This window comes from Panulirus ornatus, chromosome 59 (genome assembly GCF_036320965.1).
Source record: "Panulirus ornatus isolate Po-2019 chromosome 59, ASM3632096v1, whole genome shotgun sequence".
NCBI lineage: Eukaryota > Metazoa > Arthropoda > Malacostraca > Decapoda > Palinuridae > Panulirus > Panulirus ornatus.
In genome coordinates this window covers 2,369,433-2,389,483 of record NC_092282.1, presented here as the reverse complement: position 1 = coordinate 2,389,483, position 20,051 = coordinate 2,369,433, and the positions used below count along the sequence as shown (strand labels likewise).

At 38.8% G+C, this 20,051-nt stretch overlaps 1 protein-coding gene and 1 long non-coding RNA gene across 7 annotated transcripts in view; one reads left to right on the top strand and one right to left on the bottom strand.

Annotated features, from left to right (window-relative positions):
* The first annotated feature begins 196 nt into the window (after nucleotides 1-196).
* On the top strand, nucleotides 197-18,484 carry LOC139767151 (uncharacterized). Its single transcript, XR_011717007.1, has 2 exons — nucleotides 197-321; nucleotides 13,405-18,484. It is a non-coding gene; the product is annotated as an uncharacterized lncRNA (long non-coding RNA).
* Nucleotides 17,024-20,051, bottom strand: part of LOC139767150 (sodium/hydrogen exchanger 9B2-like) — a 29,938-nt gene continuing 26,910 nt past the window's right edge. For all 6 annotated transcript variants that reach the window (XM_071696175.1, XM_071696180.1, XM_071696181.1 and 3 more), the window contains one exon: nucleotides 17,024-19,951. In XM_071696175.1, coding sequence (XP_071552276.1) covers nucleotides 19,805-19,951 — 147 coding nt within the window. In that variant the 3' untranslated portion in view covers nucleotides 17,024-19,804. The remainder of the gene's footprint in view (nucleotides 19,952-20,051) is intronic.

Below are 20,051 nucleotides of genomic sequence, written 5' to 3'. Positions count from 1 at the left end.
GTTAAGTCAACAGACTAATGTATTAGAAATGTAGACCGTAACACCTCGGACTTTTTTTTTTCATTTCTGCAACATTATAAATGTTCCGATTTTTCTTGGCTGTGAAACGGTTGTAAGTTCATAAAACTTTTAGCTCAATAAATATATACATAAACCATCAATTTTTCTTTTGTATGGCGTATGGTGTTCTGATATTCTCGAAATTATGAATAATGTAGGTAATGTTCTGTATAGCCGTAGCCCATCAACATGGCGATCAACATGGCAACGCTGGGTACAGGATTTTAATGTTTATTTACCTACTCGTGGAAGGTAATTTTGGTAAGTCCATTATGTTATGCAACTGCTAACCTCACAGTAGGTTGTCAAACAACCAACATCACCACGTTAAGTATATAGTGTAAGGTTACATCGAGTTTAATAGGTATCATTGATTTCTCTTCAGAGGTGACTGTGTATTGTGTTAACCAAACCAGCAGAGCGTGATTAGCTGCATATTTTTTTTTTTTTCATTTCCTTTTTGTGCTAGCAAATCGGCACAGGTAGATCAGATGACTTTAGCCTGATAATTGTAGTAACTTTGCAAGACCTCTTGTGGGTAAAGTTCCAGTGTGGGAACATTTGGTTATAACTCGGGGATGTGGAAGAAACATATCATTGTTATTTGGTAAACTTCCATTTTAGTTTCTTACTGCTATTGACTTTCGATAATTAGTGAATTGGTTGCATGGCTCTGGATAATTAGTGATTGGGTTGCAGTTTTAGTGTAGATTTTGTGAAATACAATAAAGACGCTAAGCTTGTATGGGGTATTTTATAAATTATCAAATAAGATTAAAATATTATGTCAAGTAAAATGAGTTACCGACAGTGAAAGTAGGTCATACACATGAAAAAAAAAAATGTGAGAATCAGTGGAAGTTTTACCCTAACCTAATTTGACTGAGCACCGGGAAAATGGTGCCACACGTCAATAAACAGACGACAGCGAGCGGCTGTGCCATCACCTGTTGCTGAAGAATTTGGTCATTATTTAGTCTAGCTTTGTACCATTGTTAAATATTGAGTATTTAGTGATTTTGTTCAGCAGTGGTAGTGTAGTGTTAGAAGACCATATTAACTGTAGAGTATGAATTTATCTACGGGTATTGTATAAGGTGTTGAGGGTCATGTGCATCGAGGGAAATGTAGGCCAGTTTATATGGAAGTAGGTAATACATGTAATACACATGTAGACTGTTAGCAGAACCTAGAAAGACATCACCTAATTTCTGAAGAATACTAACTATTATGTTCGTCTGTTGCTAGGGAATGCATGGCTGCTAACTGTATTGTCTCTTTGTTGACATCCAGTACCATTTTGGTGCTGTCTTTGTTGTGATTACTATATTTTGACCATACTGAAAATTACAATCTTGACTGCTAGAAAGGTTATATTAGGCTTTCATTGTTTTTAGTGTTTTGTTTTTAAAGTATTTTATGTACTGTAACTTTGATAAATCTCACATTTCCCCAGATACTCTACTATCACCTCATTTAGTGTTATCAAACTATAGTTCTCCAATATATACTTTACATTAGCTATAGAAAATGATAAAACTTATAGTGATGCAGAGCTGATCAGACAGGGAACACAAAATTAATGTTAGTGTATTTCTACGATCATTTTGGCCATTAGGTGAGCTTTGTTTTATATTCTTATGGTAATTAATAATTAACTCAGGTATGTTAAGCTTCATATCATGCCCTTCTACCGTTATTGTATTTTTTTTACACTACAGTAGCAGTGCATAACATTTATCATAACTAATAATGACACCAGACCAGAAGCCAGGACTTTCTAAGGGGGCATTTCTAGTCATAAGAAAGTGAACCTTTTATGTGCAACTGTTTAGTCACTAGGCAGGTTGGGTTGAATGATAAGAGGCGTTTTGCATGGTTACTGACTATTGGATTTACTTCATATATCTGATTTTGAAAATGAATAATGGTTCAATGAGTTTATGTAGAAATAATGATGCAAGAGTTTATGTAGAAATAATGTTGCAAGAGTTTATGTAGTAGATGATATATATTATTTTTTCATATGAATTGTGATATGATAGATTATAACTTGACCTATCCTGTCAAGGACAGGGTGTTGCTTGATCCCTCTAAGAAAAAAGAAAAAGAACAGGTCACAGGCATGATAAAGCAAAGCTACACTGGTAAATTGGCATGCTCATTTTAGTGATTATATTACCAGTATATTAGCACCATTTGGCCAGTCAGCATTATGCTAATAATTACAGGTACTTACAGGTCCTCCACAAGATAAATTCTAGTGAAAGAGCCCCCCAGAAGTAATTATTGGATTTAGAAAGGAAAGCAGTGGACCCGTTTTGTGTATGTGTGAATTAGATCAGGAAGGTGTGATTTAGAGCAAAAATTTTTATCCAGTGATAAATGATACTGGGGAGATTAATAATGATCTGGGAAAATGTGGGCTAAAAGTAAGTGAAACAAATCATGGGAACCAATGGAAACCTCACCTAACTTCCTCTAGCAGCCTTGCAATATGATGAAGAAGTAACCAATACTTGCTCATGCCTTGGAACACTTTTTTTTTTGAGATGATCATGCAAAATTTAGTGAACATGAGTCAATAGCACTCACATATATATCAGGGAACATGAAAGTAAGGTGAATCTCAGTTGCTAAAGGAAACTCGGTGAGGTTTTCATAGGTTCTGTTTATTTCTTGGTGTTTCACCTATTTTTGAGTTGATTTGCCCAATATTTTCCTTGAGCTTCACAGCCTTCTTCACTTGTAGTTGTATTTCATCCTCAGTAAAGTATATTCCTACTGCAAAATGAATTCAGTGATATTCAAGATTGGAGGTACCCTAAATGATAATTACCTCAGTTTAAATGGAACTTATATTTTCATTATATGACATTATATTAGTATTATTTGTTGCTTTTGAAGCAGGCAGTTATATCAAAATTTTTTTTTAAAGGACTTGTCATGATGCACAGAATTAAGGTGCGATTCTGTATTGTTGGAACAATATCAATAGCTTGGCGCCACTTACGGAAACTGATTCCCTCTGCCTTCTTCACCTTTGAGCCACCTTGACATGGCACATATTACATGGTGTCAGGTGTACTGACATCTCATGTGCGTCTGGCTATGAAGAGGACCTACTTGTAAGAGATGGAAGAAGGTTGGTAGAAAGAACTGAGGTCCTGTGGAGTGGCAGTCTCCCTGTGCCATAGTTGTGGTTGCCTAGAATGGTTAGGTTGAGCATACAAGGTTGACTTGATATTATCAGGTACTACACCAGAGAACTGGTGAAGATTCCACCAGGGATTTGAGATATTTTTACTGATTTCTGAGAAAGACAAGAAGGATGAGGTGAAGATTGCCTTACTGCTATACTGTGGTGGAAGAGAATTGCTAGTAATATATAACACTGCCTATAGAGGAAGCTGATGAAAAGAAATACAAAACATAGAGAAGTTGCAAGATTATTTTGAGCTCAAGAAGAATGTCACTTATGAAAGATACATTTTTTATAGTAGAGTGCAACAGGCTGATGAAACTATTGATAGTTTTATTTCTGACCTAAGAAAGAAGGCTATCACCTGTGAGTTTGATGCCTTGAAGGATGAAATGATCAGAGAAATTATATATGGCATCAGTGATGACAGGCTATGTGGATGGCTGTTGAGGAAAGGTGATGCGACCCTTGATGAAGTTGTGCGGCAGTGCAGAGCTCATGAGGCAGGAGAGGAACAGATGAAGTTCTCTGCAGCTGTAAGCAGTTTGAATGTCCACTGTATGAAGTCAAAAAAGAAAAGTGATTATCAATCCTCCTAAATTTCTGATAACACATCACAAAAGACCTGTAAGTTCTGTGGCTTCAAGCATGTTTTTAGAAGGATAACCTTCCCAGCTAGCAACAAACAGTGTATGAAGTGTAGCAAGACGACATTTCAAGAGTAGGTGTGACAACTTCAGCAGTTCAGGAAAAGGCAAGAGTGTACATTAGGCTGGCAAAGAAGATTTGTCATCTGACTCCAAAAGGTGTTACAAGAAGCCAGTGGGAGGTTTATACCACCTGAAGTCAGCAAAAACAGTGTCCAAGGTAATCTCCAAACAGTTAAGAGGACAGGTATACTCTTCTCCTTCAAGATCGACTAGTGTCTTTCCAAATGGATACAGGAGCCCAGGTCAGTGTATTGCCTAAAAGAATTTGTTTGTAAAAGAGATACTCCCATAGAAATCCATGCCTTTTGGAATTACAGAGATGAGTTATGTAGAAAGAATGCTGCATAAAATTATCAGAATTATAGTGCCCAAGGAACTAAGAAGCAAGGTCCTCAAATGCATTCATAACTCTCATCAAGGTATAGAAAAGTCTCAATGGATAGTAAAAGATCTTGTGCACTGACCTGGAATGGGGGTTGAACTTAAGGACTTGATTAGTGCTTGTTACACATGTAATGCTTATAGTAACCACTAAGCAAGAGAACCACTGATGCCTCATGAAGTTACTAAACTCCCTTGGCAAGAACTTAGAGCTGATTTATTTGAGATGAAAGGGAAAATGTACCTGTTGCTTGTTAATTATTACAGCATATATTTTGAGTTTGACTTGTTAGAAAATACTCAATCCAGCATTGTCGTGAAATACTGTAAGTATCATTTTGCAAGACATGGAATATCTGAGACTATTCACAGTGACAAGAGCCCACACTCACAGCTGTAGAATTTAAAGAATTCTGTGCGTCAGATGAAATAGACCACACAGCTTCACCCCCCCATTATCCAAAAAGTAATGGCCTAGCAGAAAAAAGTGTTCAGGCAGTAAAGAAGCTGCCCAAGTAGGGTAAAATATGTTATGTTGGCATGTCTATTTATTGGCCCATATTGGTGAAAGTTAATTTTTCATACTTGATTGCCCTTTCCTACATTAGTAAAGTAGTGCCAGGAGCAAATGAAGAAAGACTGCATCTACTTGTATCCATTTTCTAGCTGTCATGTAATACAGTGAAACCACTTCTCAGTATCCACAACCAGGCCCCACAGAACTTTCCATGGTTTACCTGGACACTTCACATGCTCTGGTCCAGTCCATTGACCCTGGTAAATGACATCGTTCCAGTTCACTCATTCTCATGCCTGCCTTTTACCCCCCCTGCATGTTCAGGCCCCAATCACTCATAATCTTTTTCACTCCATCCTTCCATCTCCAATTTGGTCTGCTCGTTCTCCTTGTTCCCTCCACGTCTGACACATATATCCTCTTTGTCAACCTTTCCTCACTCATTCTCTCCATATGTTCAGACCATTTCAGCACACCCTCTTGAGCTCACTCGGCCACACTCTTTTATTTACCACGTCTCACGCTTTCATCACTAATTTGACCCAACCACAGTTATATGTGTAATAGCTTAAGATTTATGATGAGAATTTACTTTTTTGGTAAGTACTGTACTTACTTAAATGATTCATTGTGGGCAGAAAACAGATCAGTGCAGTTTTCAGACTTTGAAGAAGTGTTTAGACATGTAGTGGAATAGTACAAGGTGCAGTTACTGAAGGGCAAGTCCCTCCTGTGGGCAGGGCATTAAGTTGATGGTTGCTGCAGTAAGAGGTAGGGGCTAGCTTTCCATTTTTGCTTAGGGGTTTTGAAGTGGTTTGGGTGGAAGGGGTCTTAGTGTTTCTGCACAGATTGGGTGCAGAGCCTGTTGGTACTTGAATGTATTTGAATTACTTTTTTGTGTTTGGAGAAAGATGAAATAACAAGAATATGAGGAATAGAGACGAATTAGTAGAGAAGTGCATGTTTATGACATCCATAGAGGAAAAGAGAAACTTGAAATGATGACCTGTGTTTTAGATTGTGTCATGATTCTGGTTACTTTGTTAAATGTTGGTAGCACACACCATCACATTTCACTGTGTTTTAGCCAACAAAAGACATCTTAAGACTTGCACATGAATGACTGTAAGAGTTAGTTTTAGGATATAAATGAAAAATAATGGGTTTGGTATTAATGTTTATTTTTAAGTAATATAATTTCACTGAAGAACTGTACATTGTAATTCTGTAAATGGCATACAGTAATACTACTCTGCATAGATTAGATTAGTGTAATGAATGCAGACTAGTTTTTCTCATTAATGCGTGGAGCTGGTTCTGATTTTGTTAATTTTTAGCCATCTGATTATCATGGCTGTTGAAAGATCACAGGTCAGGAAATTCCTTGGGAAGGTACACTGTATAGAAGAAACTGAACTAATGGCAGGTTAAGACATATTGCAGGTAACATTATATCTCCTAACACCAAAATGAGCTAGTAGTACCCAGAGAGCAAAGGAAGATGCACCCTGCACGTTACCAAAACTAGTTCAAGATTGATGCTTGGTTTGTAGCTCATACAGAACACCATATTAACCTTCAGCATCATAAAACATGCTCTAAAATTGTATATTTCTTTTTTACAAACCAGAGCGTAGAGCTAAATGAAACTGTAATCAGAAAGACACACTTCAGTAGTGATATTCAAATTGATGTATTTTGCTTTGATGCTGCCCAAATATCCAGACTGAAAGCTTCCTGTGGTGTAAAAACAGCTGAACTAGAGTGGAAATACCTGAAGAAACAGAAAGGAGAAAGAAAAATGATATTTGAAGATTTTTTTTACACAAGAAATGGTCCAAACCAAACAGTGTGAGGATTATGCGGAATCATTGAATTTAAACATTGATGAATCAACGGAGAAGACTGCTGCAGAGTATTTTGAGTAGTCTATGGAGCTTTTAGAAGACTTACAGAATAAGACAAGAATTGATCAAGCTGAGAACAGGAATGAAACTGTCTTTTTTTTCAGGCATGTGACTGTTGGTATAAGTCAAATGACACCCAAATACTTAGAAGGGCAATGGAAATACCATAAGCAGTGTTAAGGATCTGGACACTTTGCCTGGGAGGAAGAATGTCAAAGAAACAGTAAAAGGGACAGGACTAAAGTTCTGTATACATGCTATAAAATGAAATACTGAAGGCTTTTTAGCTTTTAAATCATCTGCACATAGAGGACCTTACTCAACCCACCCACATACATATATATACATAAAAAGCCCACACACACACATATACATTTCAACGTATACATACATATACATACACAGACATTCATGTATACACATGTACATATTCATACATGCTGCCTTCATCCATTCCTGCTGCCACCCCACCACACACGAAATGGCACCACCCTCCCCTTGCATGTGCACGAGATAGTGTTAGGAAAAGACAACAAAGGCCACATTTGTTCGCACTCAGTCTGTAGCTGTCGTGTGTAAAGGCAAAGGGGATAAAAGTGAGTGTTCAAATTACAGAGGTATAAGTTTGTTGAGTATTCATGGGAAATTATATGGGAGGGTATTGATTGAGAGGGTAAAGGCATGTACAGAGCATCAGACTGGGGAAGATCAGTGTGGTTTCAGAAGTGGTAGAGGATGTGTGGATCAAGTGTTTGCTTTGAAGAATGTATGAGAAATACTTAGAAAAACAGATGGATTTGTATGTAGCATTTATGGATCTGGAGAAGGCATATGATAGGGTTGATAGAGATGCTTTATGGAAGGTATTTAGAGTATATGGTGTAGGAGGTAATTTGCTAGAAGCAGTGAAAAGTTTTTACCAAGGATATAAGGCATGTGTATGAGTAGGAGAGGAAAGTGATTGGTTCCCAGTGAATGTCGGTTTGTGGCAGGGGTGTGTGATGTCTCCACAGTTGTTTAATTTGTTTATGGATGGGGTGGTTAGGGAGGTGATTGCAAGAGTTTTGGAGAGAGGGACAAGTATGGAGGTTGTTATGGATGAAAGGACTTGGGAAGTGAGTCAGTTGTTCGCTGATGATACAGTGCTGGTGGCTGATTCAGGAGAGAATCTGCAGAAGTTGGTGACTGAGTTTGGTAAGTTGCGTGAAAGAAGAAAGCTGAGAGTAAATGTGAATAAGAGCAAGGTTATTAGGTTCAGTAGGGTTGAGGGACAAGTTAATTGGGAGGTAAGTTTGATGGAAAAACTGGAGGAAGCGAGGTGTTTTAGATATCAGGGAGTGGATTTGGCAGAGGAGGGAACCATGGAAGCGGAAGTGAGTCACAGGGTGGGGGTGGGGGAAGGGGTGAAGGTTCTGGGAGCATTGAAGAATGTGTGGAAGGTGAGAACATTATCTCGGAGAGCAAAAATGGGTATTTTTGAAGGAATAGTGGTTCCAGCAGTGTTATATAGTTGCGAGGCATGGGCCATAGGTAAGGTTGTGCAGAGGAGGGTGGATGTGTTGGAAATTAAATGTTTGAGGACAATATGTGGCGTGCGGTGGTTTGATCGAGTATGTAATGAATGGGTAAGAGAGATGTGTAGTAATAAAAAGAGTGTGGTTGAGAGAGCAGAAGAGGTTGTATTGAGATGGTTTGGTCACATGGAGAGAGTGAGTGAGGAAAGATTGACAAAGAGGGTATATGCGTCAGAGGTGGAGGGAACGAAGAGAAGTGGGAGACCAGAGTGGAGGTGGAAGGATGGAGTGAAAAAGATTTTGAGCGATCATGCCTGAACATACAGGAGGGTGAAAGGCGTGCAAGGAATAGAGTGAATTGGAACAATGTGGTGTAACGGGGTCGACATGCTGTCATTGGATTGAACCAAGGCATGTGAAGCGTCTTGGGTAAACCATGGAAAGTTTTTTTTTGTGGTGCCTGGATGTGGAAAGGGAGCTGTGGTTTTGGTGCATTACACATGACAGCTAGAGACTGAATGTGGCCTTTGTTGTGCAACCTTGCGCGTGCGCGGGGGGAGAGGGGTGCTGTTTCATGTGTAGCAGGGTGCCGATGGGAGTGGATGAAGGCAGCAAATATGAATATGTACATGTGTATATATGTATATGTGTGTGTGTACGCTTATGTATATGCATGTGTATGTGGATGGTTTAGGCCATTCTTTCATCTGTTTCCTTGCGCTACCTTGCTAATGCAGGAGACAGCGACTAAGTATAATAAAAAAGAAAATATATTTATTTTCTGTTATATTTAATTGCTGTTTCCCGTGTCAGCAAGGTAGTGCCAGGAAGAAGATGAAGAATGGCCTATCCACTCATATACCCACACACACACATATATATATATATATATATATATATATATATATATATATATATATATATATATATATATATATCCCTGGGGATAGGGGATTAAGAATACTTCCCACGTATTCCCTGCGTGTCGTAGAAGGCGACTAAAAGGGGAGGGAGCGGGGGGCTGGAAATCCTCTCCTCTCGTTTTTTTTTTTCCAAAAGAAGGAACAGAGAATTGGGCCAGGTGAGGGTATTCCCTCAAAGGCCCAGTCCTCTGTTCTTAATGCTACCTCGCTAACGCGGGAAATGGCGAATAGTTTAAAAGAAAGAAAGAAATATATATATATACTGACATATATACACATGTACACATTCTTACTTGCTTGCCTTCATCCACTCCTGTCACTACCCCGCCACACGGGAAATAGCATTGATACCCTTCGTTTCAGCAAGGTAGTGCCAGGAAAACAGACAAAAAGGACACATTCGTTCTCACTCAGTCTCTGGCTGTCATGTGTAATGCATGGAAACCACAGCTCCCCATCCATATCCAGGGCCCACAAACCTTTCCATGGTTTACCCCAGATGTTATGCTTGTCACAAATAACTGAACCTCCTTTAATCAAAGATGTTTTCAAATGCATCCTTACTAGCAAGCCTGGTCTTCTTTGGGTAGACCTTTTCAAAGCTTCTGAAATTTTAGTTAGGGTATGCTTATGACTAGACATGTTCCATACTTGACAAAGTGTTCTGGTGGATTGTAGGGTTCAGTTGATCAGGCTGCCCCTTTTATATTTTTCTACTCATTCCTGGTGCTCCTTGAATTTTTGAACCATTCAGAAGTCCTTAGTTCTGGGCATTTCATTTTCCTTGTGATGACATGCCTATCACCTGAATTGTAAACCATCTGTGGGATGTTTTCGACTGATTTTTTTTCTAACTAATGCCAAAGGGATTGTATAGTCCAGTAGTGGGTGACTCTAAAAGGTTTGAACTGCAGTTCCTGCTTTCCCTTACTAACACTTGATAGTATAACTCATAAACATCATTCATGCTGAACCTTTACCTCAAAACTCAATTTAATTTTTCTTGGATTCTATAATTATCTTGTAAAAAGTTATTTTTTTTTTTTTTTTTTTTTTTTTTTATACTTTGTCGCTGTCTCCCGCGTTTGCGAGGTAGCGCAAGGAAACAGACGAAAGAAATGGCCCAACCCCCCCCCCCATACACATGTACATACACACGTCCAGACACGCAAATATACATACCTACACAGCTTTCCATGGTTTACCCCAGACGCTTCACATGCCTTGCTTCAATCCACTGACAGCACGTCAACCCCTGTATACCACATGACTCCAATTCACTCTATTTCTTGCCCTCCTTTCACCCTCCTGCATGTTCAGGCCCCGATCACACAAAATCTTTTTCACTCCATCTTTCCACCTCCAATTTGGTCTCCCTCTTCTCCTCGTTCCCTCCACCTCCGACACATATATCCTCTTGGTCAATCTCTCCTCACTCATTCTCTCCATGTGCCCAAACCATTTCAAAACACCCTCTTCTGCTCTCTCGACCACGCTCTTTTTATTTCCACACATCTCTCTTACCCTTACGTTACTTACTCGATCAAACCACCTCACACCACACATTGTCCTCAAACATCTCATTTCCAGCACATCCATCCTCCTGCGCACATCTCTATCCATAGCCCACGCCTCGCAACCATACAGCATTGTTGGAACCACTATTCCCTCAAACATACCCATTTTTGCTTTCCGAGATAATGTTCTCGACTTCCACACATTTTTCAAGGCTCCCAAAATTTTCGCCCCCTCCCCCACCCTATGATCCACTTCCGCTTCCATGGTTCCATCCGCTGACAGATCCACTCCCAGATATCTAAAACACTTCACTTCCTCCAGTTTTTCTCCATTCAAACTCACCTCCCAATTGACTTGACCCTCACCCCTACTGTACCTAATAACCTTGCTCTTATTCACATTTACTCTCAACTTTCTTCTTCCACACACTTTACCAAACTCAGTCACCAGCTTCTGCAGTTTCTCACATGAATCAGCCACCAGCGCTGTATCATCAGCGAACAACAATTGACTCACTTCCCAAGCTCTCTCATCCCCAACAGACTTCATACTTGCCCCTCTTTCCAGGACTCTTGCATTTACCTCCTTTACAACCCCATCCATAAACAAATTAAACAACCATGGAGACATCACACACCCCTGCCGCAAACCTACATTCACTGAGAACCAATCACTTTCCTCTCTTCCTACACGTACACATGCCTTACATCCTCGATAAAAACTTTTCACTGCTTCTAACAACTTGCCTCCCACACCATATATTCTTAATACCTTCCACAGAGCATCTCTATCAACTCTATCATATGCCTTCTCCAGATCCATAAATGCTACATACAAATCCATTTGCTTTTCTAAGTATTTCTCACATACATTCTTCAAAGCAAACACCTGATCCACACATCCTCTACCACTTCTGAAACCGCACTGCTCTTCCCCAATCTGATGCTCTGTACATGCCTTCACCCTCTCAATCAATACCCTCCCATATAATTTACCAGGAATACTCAACAAACTTATACCTCTGTAATTTGAGCACTCACTCTTATCCCCTTTGCCTTTGTACAATGGCACTATGCACGCATTCCGCCAATCCTCAGGCACCTCACCATGAGTCATACATACATTAAATAACCTTACCAACCAGTCAACAATACAGTCACCCCCTTTCTTAATAAATTCCACTGCAATACCATCCAAACCTGCTGCCTTGCCGGCTTTCATCTTCCGCAAAGCTTTTACTACCTCTTCTTTGTTTACCAAATCATTTTCCCTAACCCTCTCACTTTGCACACCACCTCGACCAAAACACCCTATATCTGCCACTCTGTCATCAGACACATTCAACAAACCTTCAAAATACTCATTCCATCTCCTTCTCAATGTATTATATACATTGAGAGAGATTGGTAATAGCAAAGAATAATGGAAAGATTTCTAAAGTACTGTATCTACATATTTATGTGAGGTTCATGAACATTAATGAGAGAATCTAGTCTCTGTGTTTGAACAAAGAAGTCTCATGGCCATGCTGAATTAATCACAGATCTTACTGCAAAGTTGATATCAAGCATTTATAATGTTGTATGGCAGTATTTATATCAGTGTAACACCTATTAAGTACATTTAATATAGCTATTATACATTAGGTTTGTATAATTTAAAAATCAGCAGACTGTACCGACAACTGTACTTGATCACTCTTCATCTGATAACACATGAATCGTAAGACATCAAGGAAACTTTATATACACTAGGAACCTTAATATCTATGCCACAATCCTATTCAAATGAATTTGATTTCTCTTTGATTAGGTTGACATTAAAATATTCTGTAAAAAGTTGGGTTTGTTTATTATATATGTTAAGTGTATGTTAATCATGATGAATAAATATATAGGGTATTTATGGGGTTCATGGTCATTAGTAAACCTAATCTCCATTGGGAATACTGAAATCTTGTAGCTGCAGCAAGTTCAGTACATATCTTACTGCAAAATGTATCCTAAACACATGCATAATTTTATTGTATAACTTTATTGTCAGTTAAAAATGTCTTACAGTAACACAGTAATTAAGTACATTTAATACAACTGTGCGTACATGATTTTAAAATTCTTAATGGAGATTTACTGACATAGTTACTAACCCTTAACTAGTCACTCACCAGCTGGTAGTTTACAGTTCATTAGATACTATGGAAGTTGTTATTTACTATAACCCAAGACATAATGCATAAATATATTTGATTTTTATTTGGTTTGATATTTCAACATTCTCAGGGTTTAGGTCCAGATGAATCTCCCACCTGCTCAAGGACCAAGGGTCTCGTGTTACTGTATGTCATACCCCTGTAGCACCAAATGAGTTTATACCCTTTCAGTGAAATGCATTCTTTTTGATGTACTTTTTTATTACCAAAATAATTTTATTTTTTCTGGTATTTTAAAAATTTAAGAAAAATATATATTTTTAAGTGGTCAAATTGCAAAAAATTAAGATTTTTTAATGTGCATAAGTAAAAACTTTATCATTCATAGAATGTAATACTCTCCGGTTATACAGAATCAAATCTATCTCCTTTGTTTGAAGTTTAATTTATTCATTGCTAATGCCAAATGTGTATTAAAAAAAGGCCCACTACATCAAGGTCTAATATCTCATTACAATTTCAGGGTGTTTATCAAGATGGCTTGGTCTATGATTTTTGGTGCTTCACCTCAACTGCTTCCCCCAAGATGAACATTTATGGATTTCTCTGTGTCAACAACTTTATGTTTACATTTTCTGAATGTGTGAACACCTGGTGTATATGTTTTAGGGTTGTCAGCCATTTCTGTTACTGGTATGTAAACAGTTTTCACAGTGTAACTCTAAGGTAACAGTTCTAAACATGCATTAAAAACAAGTGTACAGACACACAAGCTACATCCATAAGGCCCCAGTATTCTGGGTGGACTAGACAAAATTGCACAGATGGGCCTAGAGTATGATGAGAGGTCCAGCCACCAGTGACAGGAATGACATAATTAAAGCCAATGACATGCAACAGAGGAAATGTTAAAAGTACATGCAATACTTCATATGCCAAAGAGCATATGAAAACCCTGAGAAACTTACAATCTTCTAATGAATAGTTAAATCTAGTTTTTATACTTGAGAGGTTATGTTACAGACATCAAATAAAACATAGTTCCTACATGTATAATTTTCCAAAAGAAGAAACGGAGAAGGGGGCCAAGTGAGGATATTCCTTCTAAGGCTCAGTCCTCTGTTCTTAACACTAATGCACTAAATGGCGAATATGGAATTTTTTTTCATACATATTCGCCATTAATTGCACTAGCGAGGTAGCGTTAAGAACAAAGGACTGAGCCTAAGAGGGAAACTTACTTTTGGAAAAGTAAAAACTGGAGGGGAGAATTTCCCTCCCCATGCTCACCTTCTCTTTTAGTTCCAAATCAGTGAGGAAGTGCCATGAAACAGACAAAGAATGGCCCATCCACTCATTTATTTATTTTACTTTGTCGCTGTCTCCCGCGTTAGCGAGGTAGCGCAAGGAAACAGACGAAAGAATGGCCCAACCCACCCACATACACATGTATATACATTATGTCCACACAAGCAAATATACATACCTATACATCCCAATGTATACATATATATACACACACACACATATATACACATGTACATAATTCATAGTCTGCCTTTATTCATTCCCATTGCCACACAAACACACACATATATATATATATATATTTTTTTTCTTTTTTTTTCGCTGTCTCCCGCGTTTGCGAGGTAGCGCAAGGAAACAGACGAAAGAAATGGCCCAACCCACCCCCATACACATGTATATACACACACGTCCACACATGCAAATATACATACCTATACATCTCAATGTACACATATATATACACACACAGACACATACATATATACCCATGCACACAATTCACATTGTCTGCCTTTATTCATTCCCATCGCCACCTTGCCACACATGGAATACCATCCCCCTCCCCCCTCACGTGTGCGGGGTAGCGCTAGGAAAAGACAACAAAGGCCTCATTCGTTCACACTCAGTCTCTAGCTGTCATGCAATGTCGAAACCACAGCTCCCTTTCCACATCCAGGCCCCACACAACTTTCCATGGTTTACCCCAGACGCTTCACATGCCCTGATTCAATCCACTGAGCACGTCTACCCCGGTATACCACATCGATCCAATTCACTCTATACCTTGCCCGCCTTTCACCCACTTGCATGTTCAGGCCCCGATCACTCAAAATCTTTTTCACTCCATCTTTCCACCTCCAATTTGGTCACCCACTTCTCCTCGTTCCCTCCACCTCCGACACATATATCATCTTTGTCAATCTTTCCTCACTCATTCTCTCCATGTGCCCAAACCATTTTAAAACACCCTCTTCTGCTCTCTCAACCACGCTCTTTTTTATTTCCACACATCTCTCATACCCTTACATTACTTACTCGATCAAACCACCTTACACCACACATTGTCCTCAAACATCTCATTTCCAGCACATCCACCCTCCTGCACACAACTCTATCCATAGCCCACGCCTCGCAACCATACAACATTGTTGGAACCACTATTCCTTCAAACATACCCATTTTTGCTTTCCGAGATAATGTTCTCGACTTCAACACATTCTTCAAGGCTCCCAGGATTTTCGCCCCCTCCCCCACCCTATGATTCACTTCCGCTTCCATGGTTCCATCCACTGCCAGATCCACTCCCAGATATCTAAAACACTTTACTTCCTCCAGTTTTTCTCCATTCAAACTTACCTCCCAATTGACTTGACCCTCAACCCTACTGTACCTAATAACCTTGCTCTTATTCACATTTACTCTTAACTTTCTTCTTTCACACACTTTACCAAACTCAGTCACCAGCTTCTGCAGTCCCTCACATGAATCAGCCACCAGTGCTGTATCATCAGCGAACAACAACTGACTCACTTCCCAAGCTCTCTCATCCACAACAGACTTCATTCTTGCCCCTCTTTCCAAAACTCTTGCATTCACCTCCCTAACAACCCCATCCATAAACAAATGAAACAACCATGGAGACATCACACACCCCTGCCGCAAACCTACATTCACTGAGAACCAATCACCTTCCTCTCTTCCTACACGTACACATGCCTTACATCCTCGATAAAAACTTTTCACTGCTTCTAACAACTTGCCACCCACACCATATATTCTTAATACCTTCCACAGAGCATCTCTATCATATGCCTTCTCCGGATCCATAAATGCTACATACAAATCCATTTGCTTTTCTAAGTATTTCTCACATACATTCTTCAAAGCAAACACCTGATCCACACATCCTCTACCACTTCTGAAACCACACTGCTTTTCCCCAATCTGATGCTCTGTACATGCCTTCACCCTCTCAATCAATACCCTCCCATACAACTTAACCAGGAATACTCAACAAACTTATACCTCTGTAATTTGAGCACTCACTCTTATCCCCTTTGCCTTTGTACAATGGCACTATGCACGCATTCTGCCAATCCTCAGGCACCTCACCATGAGTCATACATACATTAAATAACCTTACCAACCAGTCAACAATACAGTCACCCCCTTTTTTAATAGATTCCACTGCAATACCATCCATATATATATATATATATATATATATATATATATATACACATAAATGCCCAAATATGCATACATGTATCCACATGTACATATTCATACTTGCTTGCCTTCATATATATATATATATTTATCTTATTTATTTTGCTTTGTCACTGTCTCCCGCGTTTGCGAGGTAGCGCAAGGAAACAGACGAAAGAAATGGCCCAACCCACCCCCATACACAATGTATATACATACACGTCCACACACGCAAATATACATGCCTATACATCTCAATGTACACATATATATATATATACACACACAGACACATACATATATACCCATGCACACAATTCACACTGCCTTTATTCATTCCCATCGCCACACATGGAATACCATCCCCCTCCCCCCCCTCATATGTGCGAGGTAGCACTAGGAAAAGACAACAAAGGCCCCATTCGTTCACACTCAGTCTCTAGCTGTCATGCAATAATGCCCGAAACCACAGCTCCCTTTCCACATCCAGGCCCCACACAACTCTCCATGGTTTACCCCAGACGCTTCACATGCCCTGATTCAATCCACTGACAGCACGTCAACCCCGGTATACCACATCGATCCAATTCACTCTATTCCTTGCCCTCCTTTCACCCTCCTGCATGTTCAGCCCCGATCACACAAAATCTTTTTCACTCCATCTTTCCACCTCCAATTTGGTCTCCCACTTCTCCTCGTTCCCTCCAGCTCCGACACATATATCCTCTTGGTCAATCTTTCCTCACTCGTTCTCTCCATGTGCCCAAACCATTTGAAAACACCCTCTTCTGCTCTCTCAACCACGCTCTTTTTATTTCCACACATCTCTCTTACCCTTACATTACTTACTCGACCAAACCACCTTACACCACACATTGTCCTCAAACATCTCATTTCCAGCACATCCACCCTCCTGCGCACAACTCTATCCATAGCCCACGCCTCGCAACCATACAACATTGTTGGAACCACTATTCCTTCAAACATACCCATTTTTGCTTTCTGAGATAATGTTCTCGACTTCTACACATTCTTCAAGGCTCCCAGGATTTTCGCCCCCTCCCCCACCCTATGATTCACTTCCGCTTCCATGGTTCCATCCGCTGCCACCACTCCCAGATATCTAAAACACTTTACTTCCTCCAGTTTTTCTCCATTCAAACTTACCTCCCAATATATATATATATATATATATATATATATATATATATATTAGTAAAAGAATATAATCTGTCTGTTGGGAATATTTCACAACCATAACAAATTCAGTACTAATCTTGTAGCAAAATTTTGCAACATTGTGCCGAATTAATATTACTTCATGACTTCTCAGTAAAAAGATAACATGTAATAAGTACATTTAACATAGCCAATTTCTTCTTAGTTGACTAGAAAATGCTCTGGCAACTCTATTTACTTGCTGATGATGACAGTTCATAAGACATTATGAAAATCATACAATATTATTCTCTCTTCCTATACTAGGTAATGTAAATATAAATTTACATGTACAGAATAGTTCCAGTAACTTGCCAAGCACCCCATAAAGTCACTAATATAATAGACACATCTAATGATCAAGAAAAGGAATTTCTTCCTATGGTTACACTTACATCATCAGTTATACATTCTCAATCTCAGTGCTATCAAAAGATCTTTCTAACACTTTACATGTCTTATTCACTATCTATAACTTGATAACAGTACTAATAACTAATGACATTTTAGTAGCAAACATGTAAAGTCCATTGGAATATAAGTGCATGAAATAATGGAGCAGGGCATACTGGGGGAAAAATAAAAGGCACATTCTGATCCCTTCTTTCACTCTAGCACAATATGAACCCCCTTTCATCTTACCCTTAAATGCAAAGATAAATCCTCTGACATATATAATTCACTGAATCTGAAGGCTCCCAACTGCTATAATGTCATCAAACCAGAAAAAATATGTATGTCCAACAAATATATCTACAGCTATGTTTTGGAAAGACACCTGGGACCTGCAAGTTTCTGTATAATTAACTTTCTTGGTTGTACATATGAGGTAGCAGCATGAAATTTCTCATAAAAATATTTAAAAAATCCCTACCTATTATCCTTAAGTACATACCCAGAAGCATGATTTGCAAAACATGCACCCATGTAACAAGTCTGTTCACTCAATCAAATACAGTTATATAAGAGGAACTTTCAGTTTAAAATCCAATTACCTAAAGTACAGTGATTGCTTTCCCTGTATCTGGGTATTCCTGAGATTCTTTAAAATTACATCAGTCATCAGTACCTCTTTTCCCAATTTTATGGGAGTTTATTACATCCAAAAAGCCTCTTAAATCATTTGTACACATCCTTAACCCATGTCCACTGTGTTAATGTGAATCATGAACTTACACTTATATAAGTACTTCTTTGTTTTTCAGTCTACCAGGTTCATTCTCTGAGACCAACATATCTAGCCTTACTACCTCCATACAAAAAATGCTTCCTTAGAATCTAAAGCCAAATCATTCCTCTGGCACCATTAACTGCAATATGCCATGCCCAAATGGCGTACCTCATTGCATTTATCCTTGCTTTATGCTCAAACTTGCCTCCTTTTACCTTTAGCTATATACATACCTTAACAAACCTACCACCAGCCACAAATTCTATGTAACCTTGCCATTCTAAGAGATTTCATCCAGTGATTTCCCAGAGGGCAGTTACAATGCAAATAAGTTTCAATTACTCTTAACAGCCAGATTATTCTTGCTTCTCTTTGAAAGCCCTCACAGCTTTCCTATATCCTATGTGGTTCTGAAAGTTCATCACAGTGGTCTACCATTCTAATTCTTCCTTTGCTTCAGCTAACTGTATAGCAACATCAGCATGCAAATGGTAACTTCCATTTTGTTTTTGCCTGAATTAAAAATACAATGTTATCGCATCACCTATTCCACTCTTAACGTAATGCCTCATTCATAGAAACAATTTACAATCACAATTACAAAAAAAAAAAGTATGCAATCTTATTATTTCAAACCACTCACTCATGCTATCAATTATTCTCACATATGCAGTTACCATTATAAAAGGCGTTACCTGCACTAAAAAGTCTTCCGTGCATACTTCAAAAGTTCCCAGACACTGTTCCATTCATTATTCCTTTTTTAAATGTTAATGCTGCAAATTATGCTGATTTTTCTACCGAACCCTTTCCACACATTAGGCAGTGCAGTAATTTGAGCATAACAGGGATTTTTTTCAGTTAATGGGATCATAGTTGAAAATTAAGTACCCTTTAGTATAGTAAAATATATCCGAGTTAATTAAGTGAAAATACTCGTATAAAATCCTGTCAATTTTCCCCATTCACATACTCCAATGCATCATTAACAAAAAGTGCAGTTATAAAAAAAGATCGCCTATGCCTCGATAGTTTTGTCCTGGCTGCCAAGTGACTCTCTTTGTGTCTGGTCTGACTTGGAAAGAAGTCTGGGTGCAGAAAGCATAATGGCAGCTGCTCCTAGTGGTGCTGTTATCAAAATGACAAGCACTGCTATGTTTAGTACCTGAGGGTGGAAAGAGAACCTTATTATTTCACTGAGCAGCATATAGGGAAGGAAATGTTTCAGTAGTATGGATATATTTCGTTTGTTAAAAGTTGAAGTA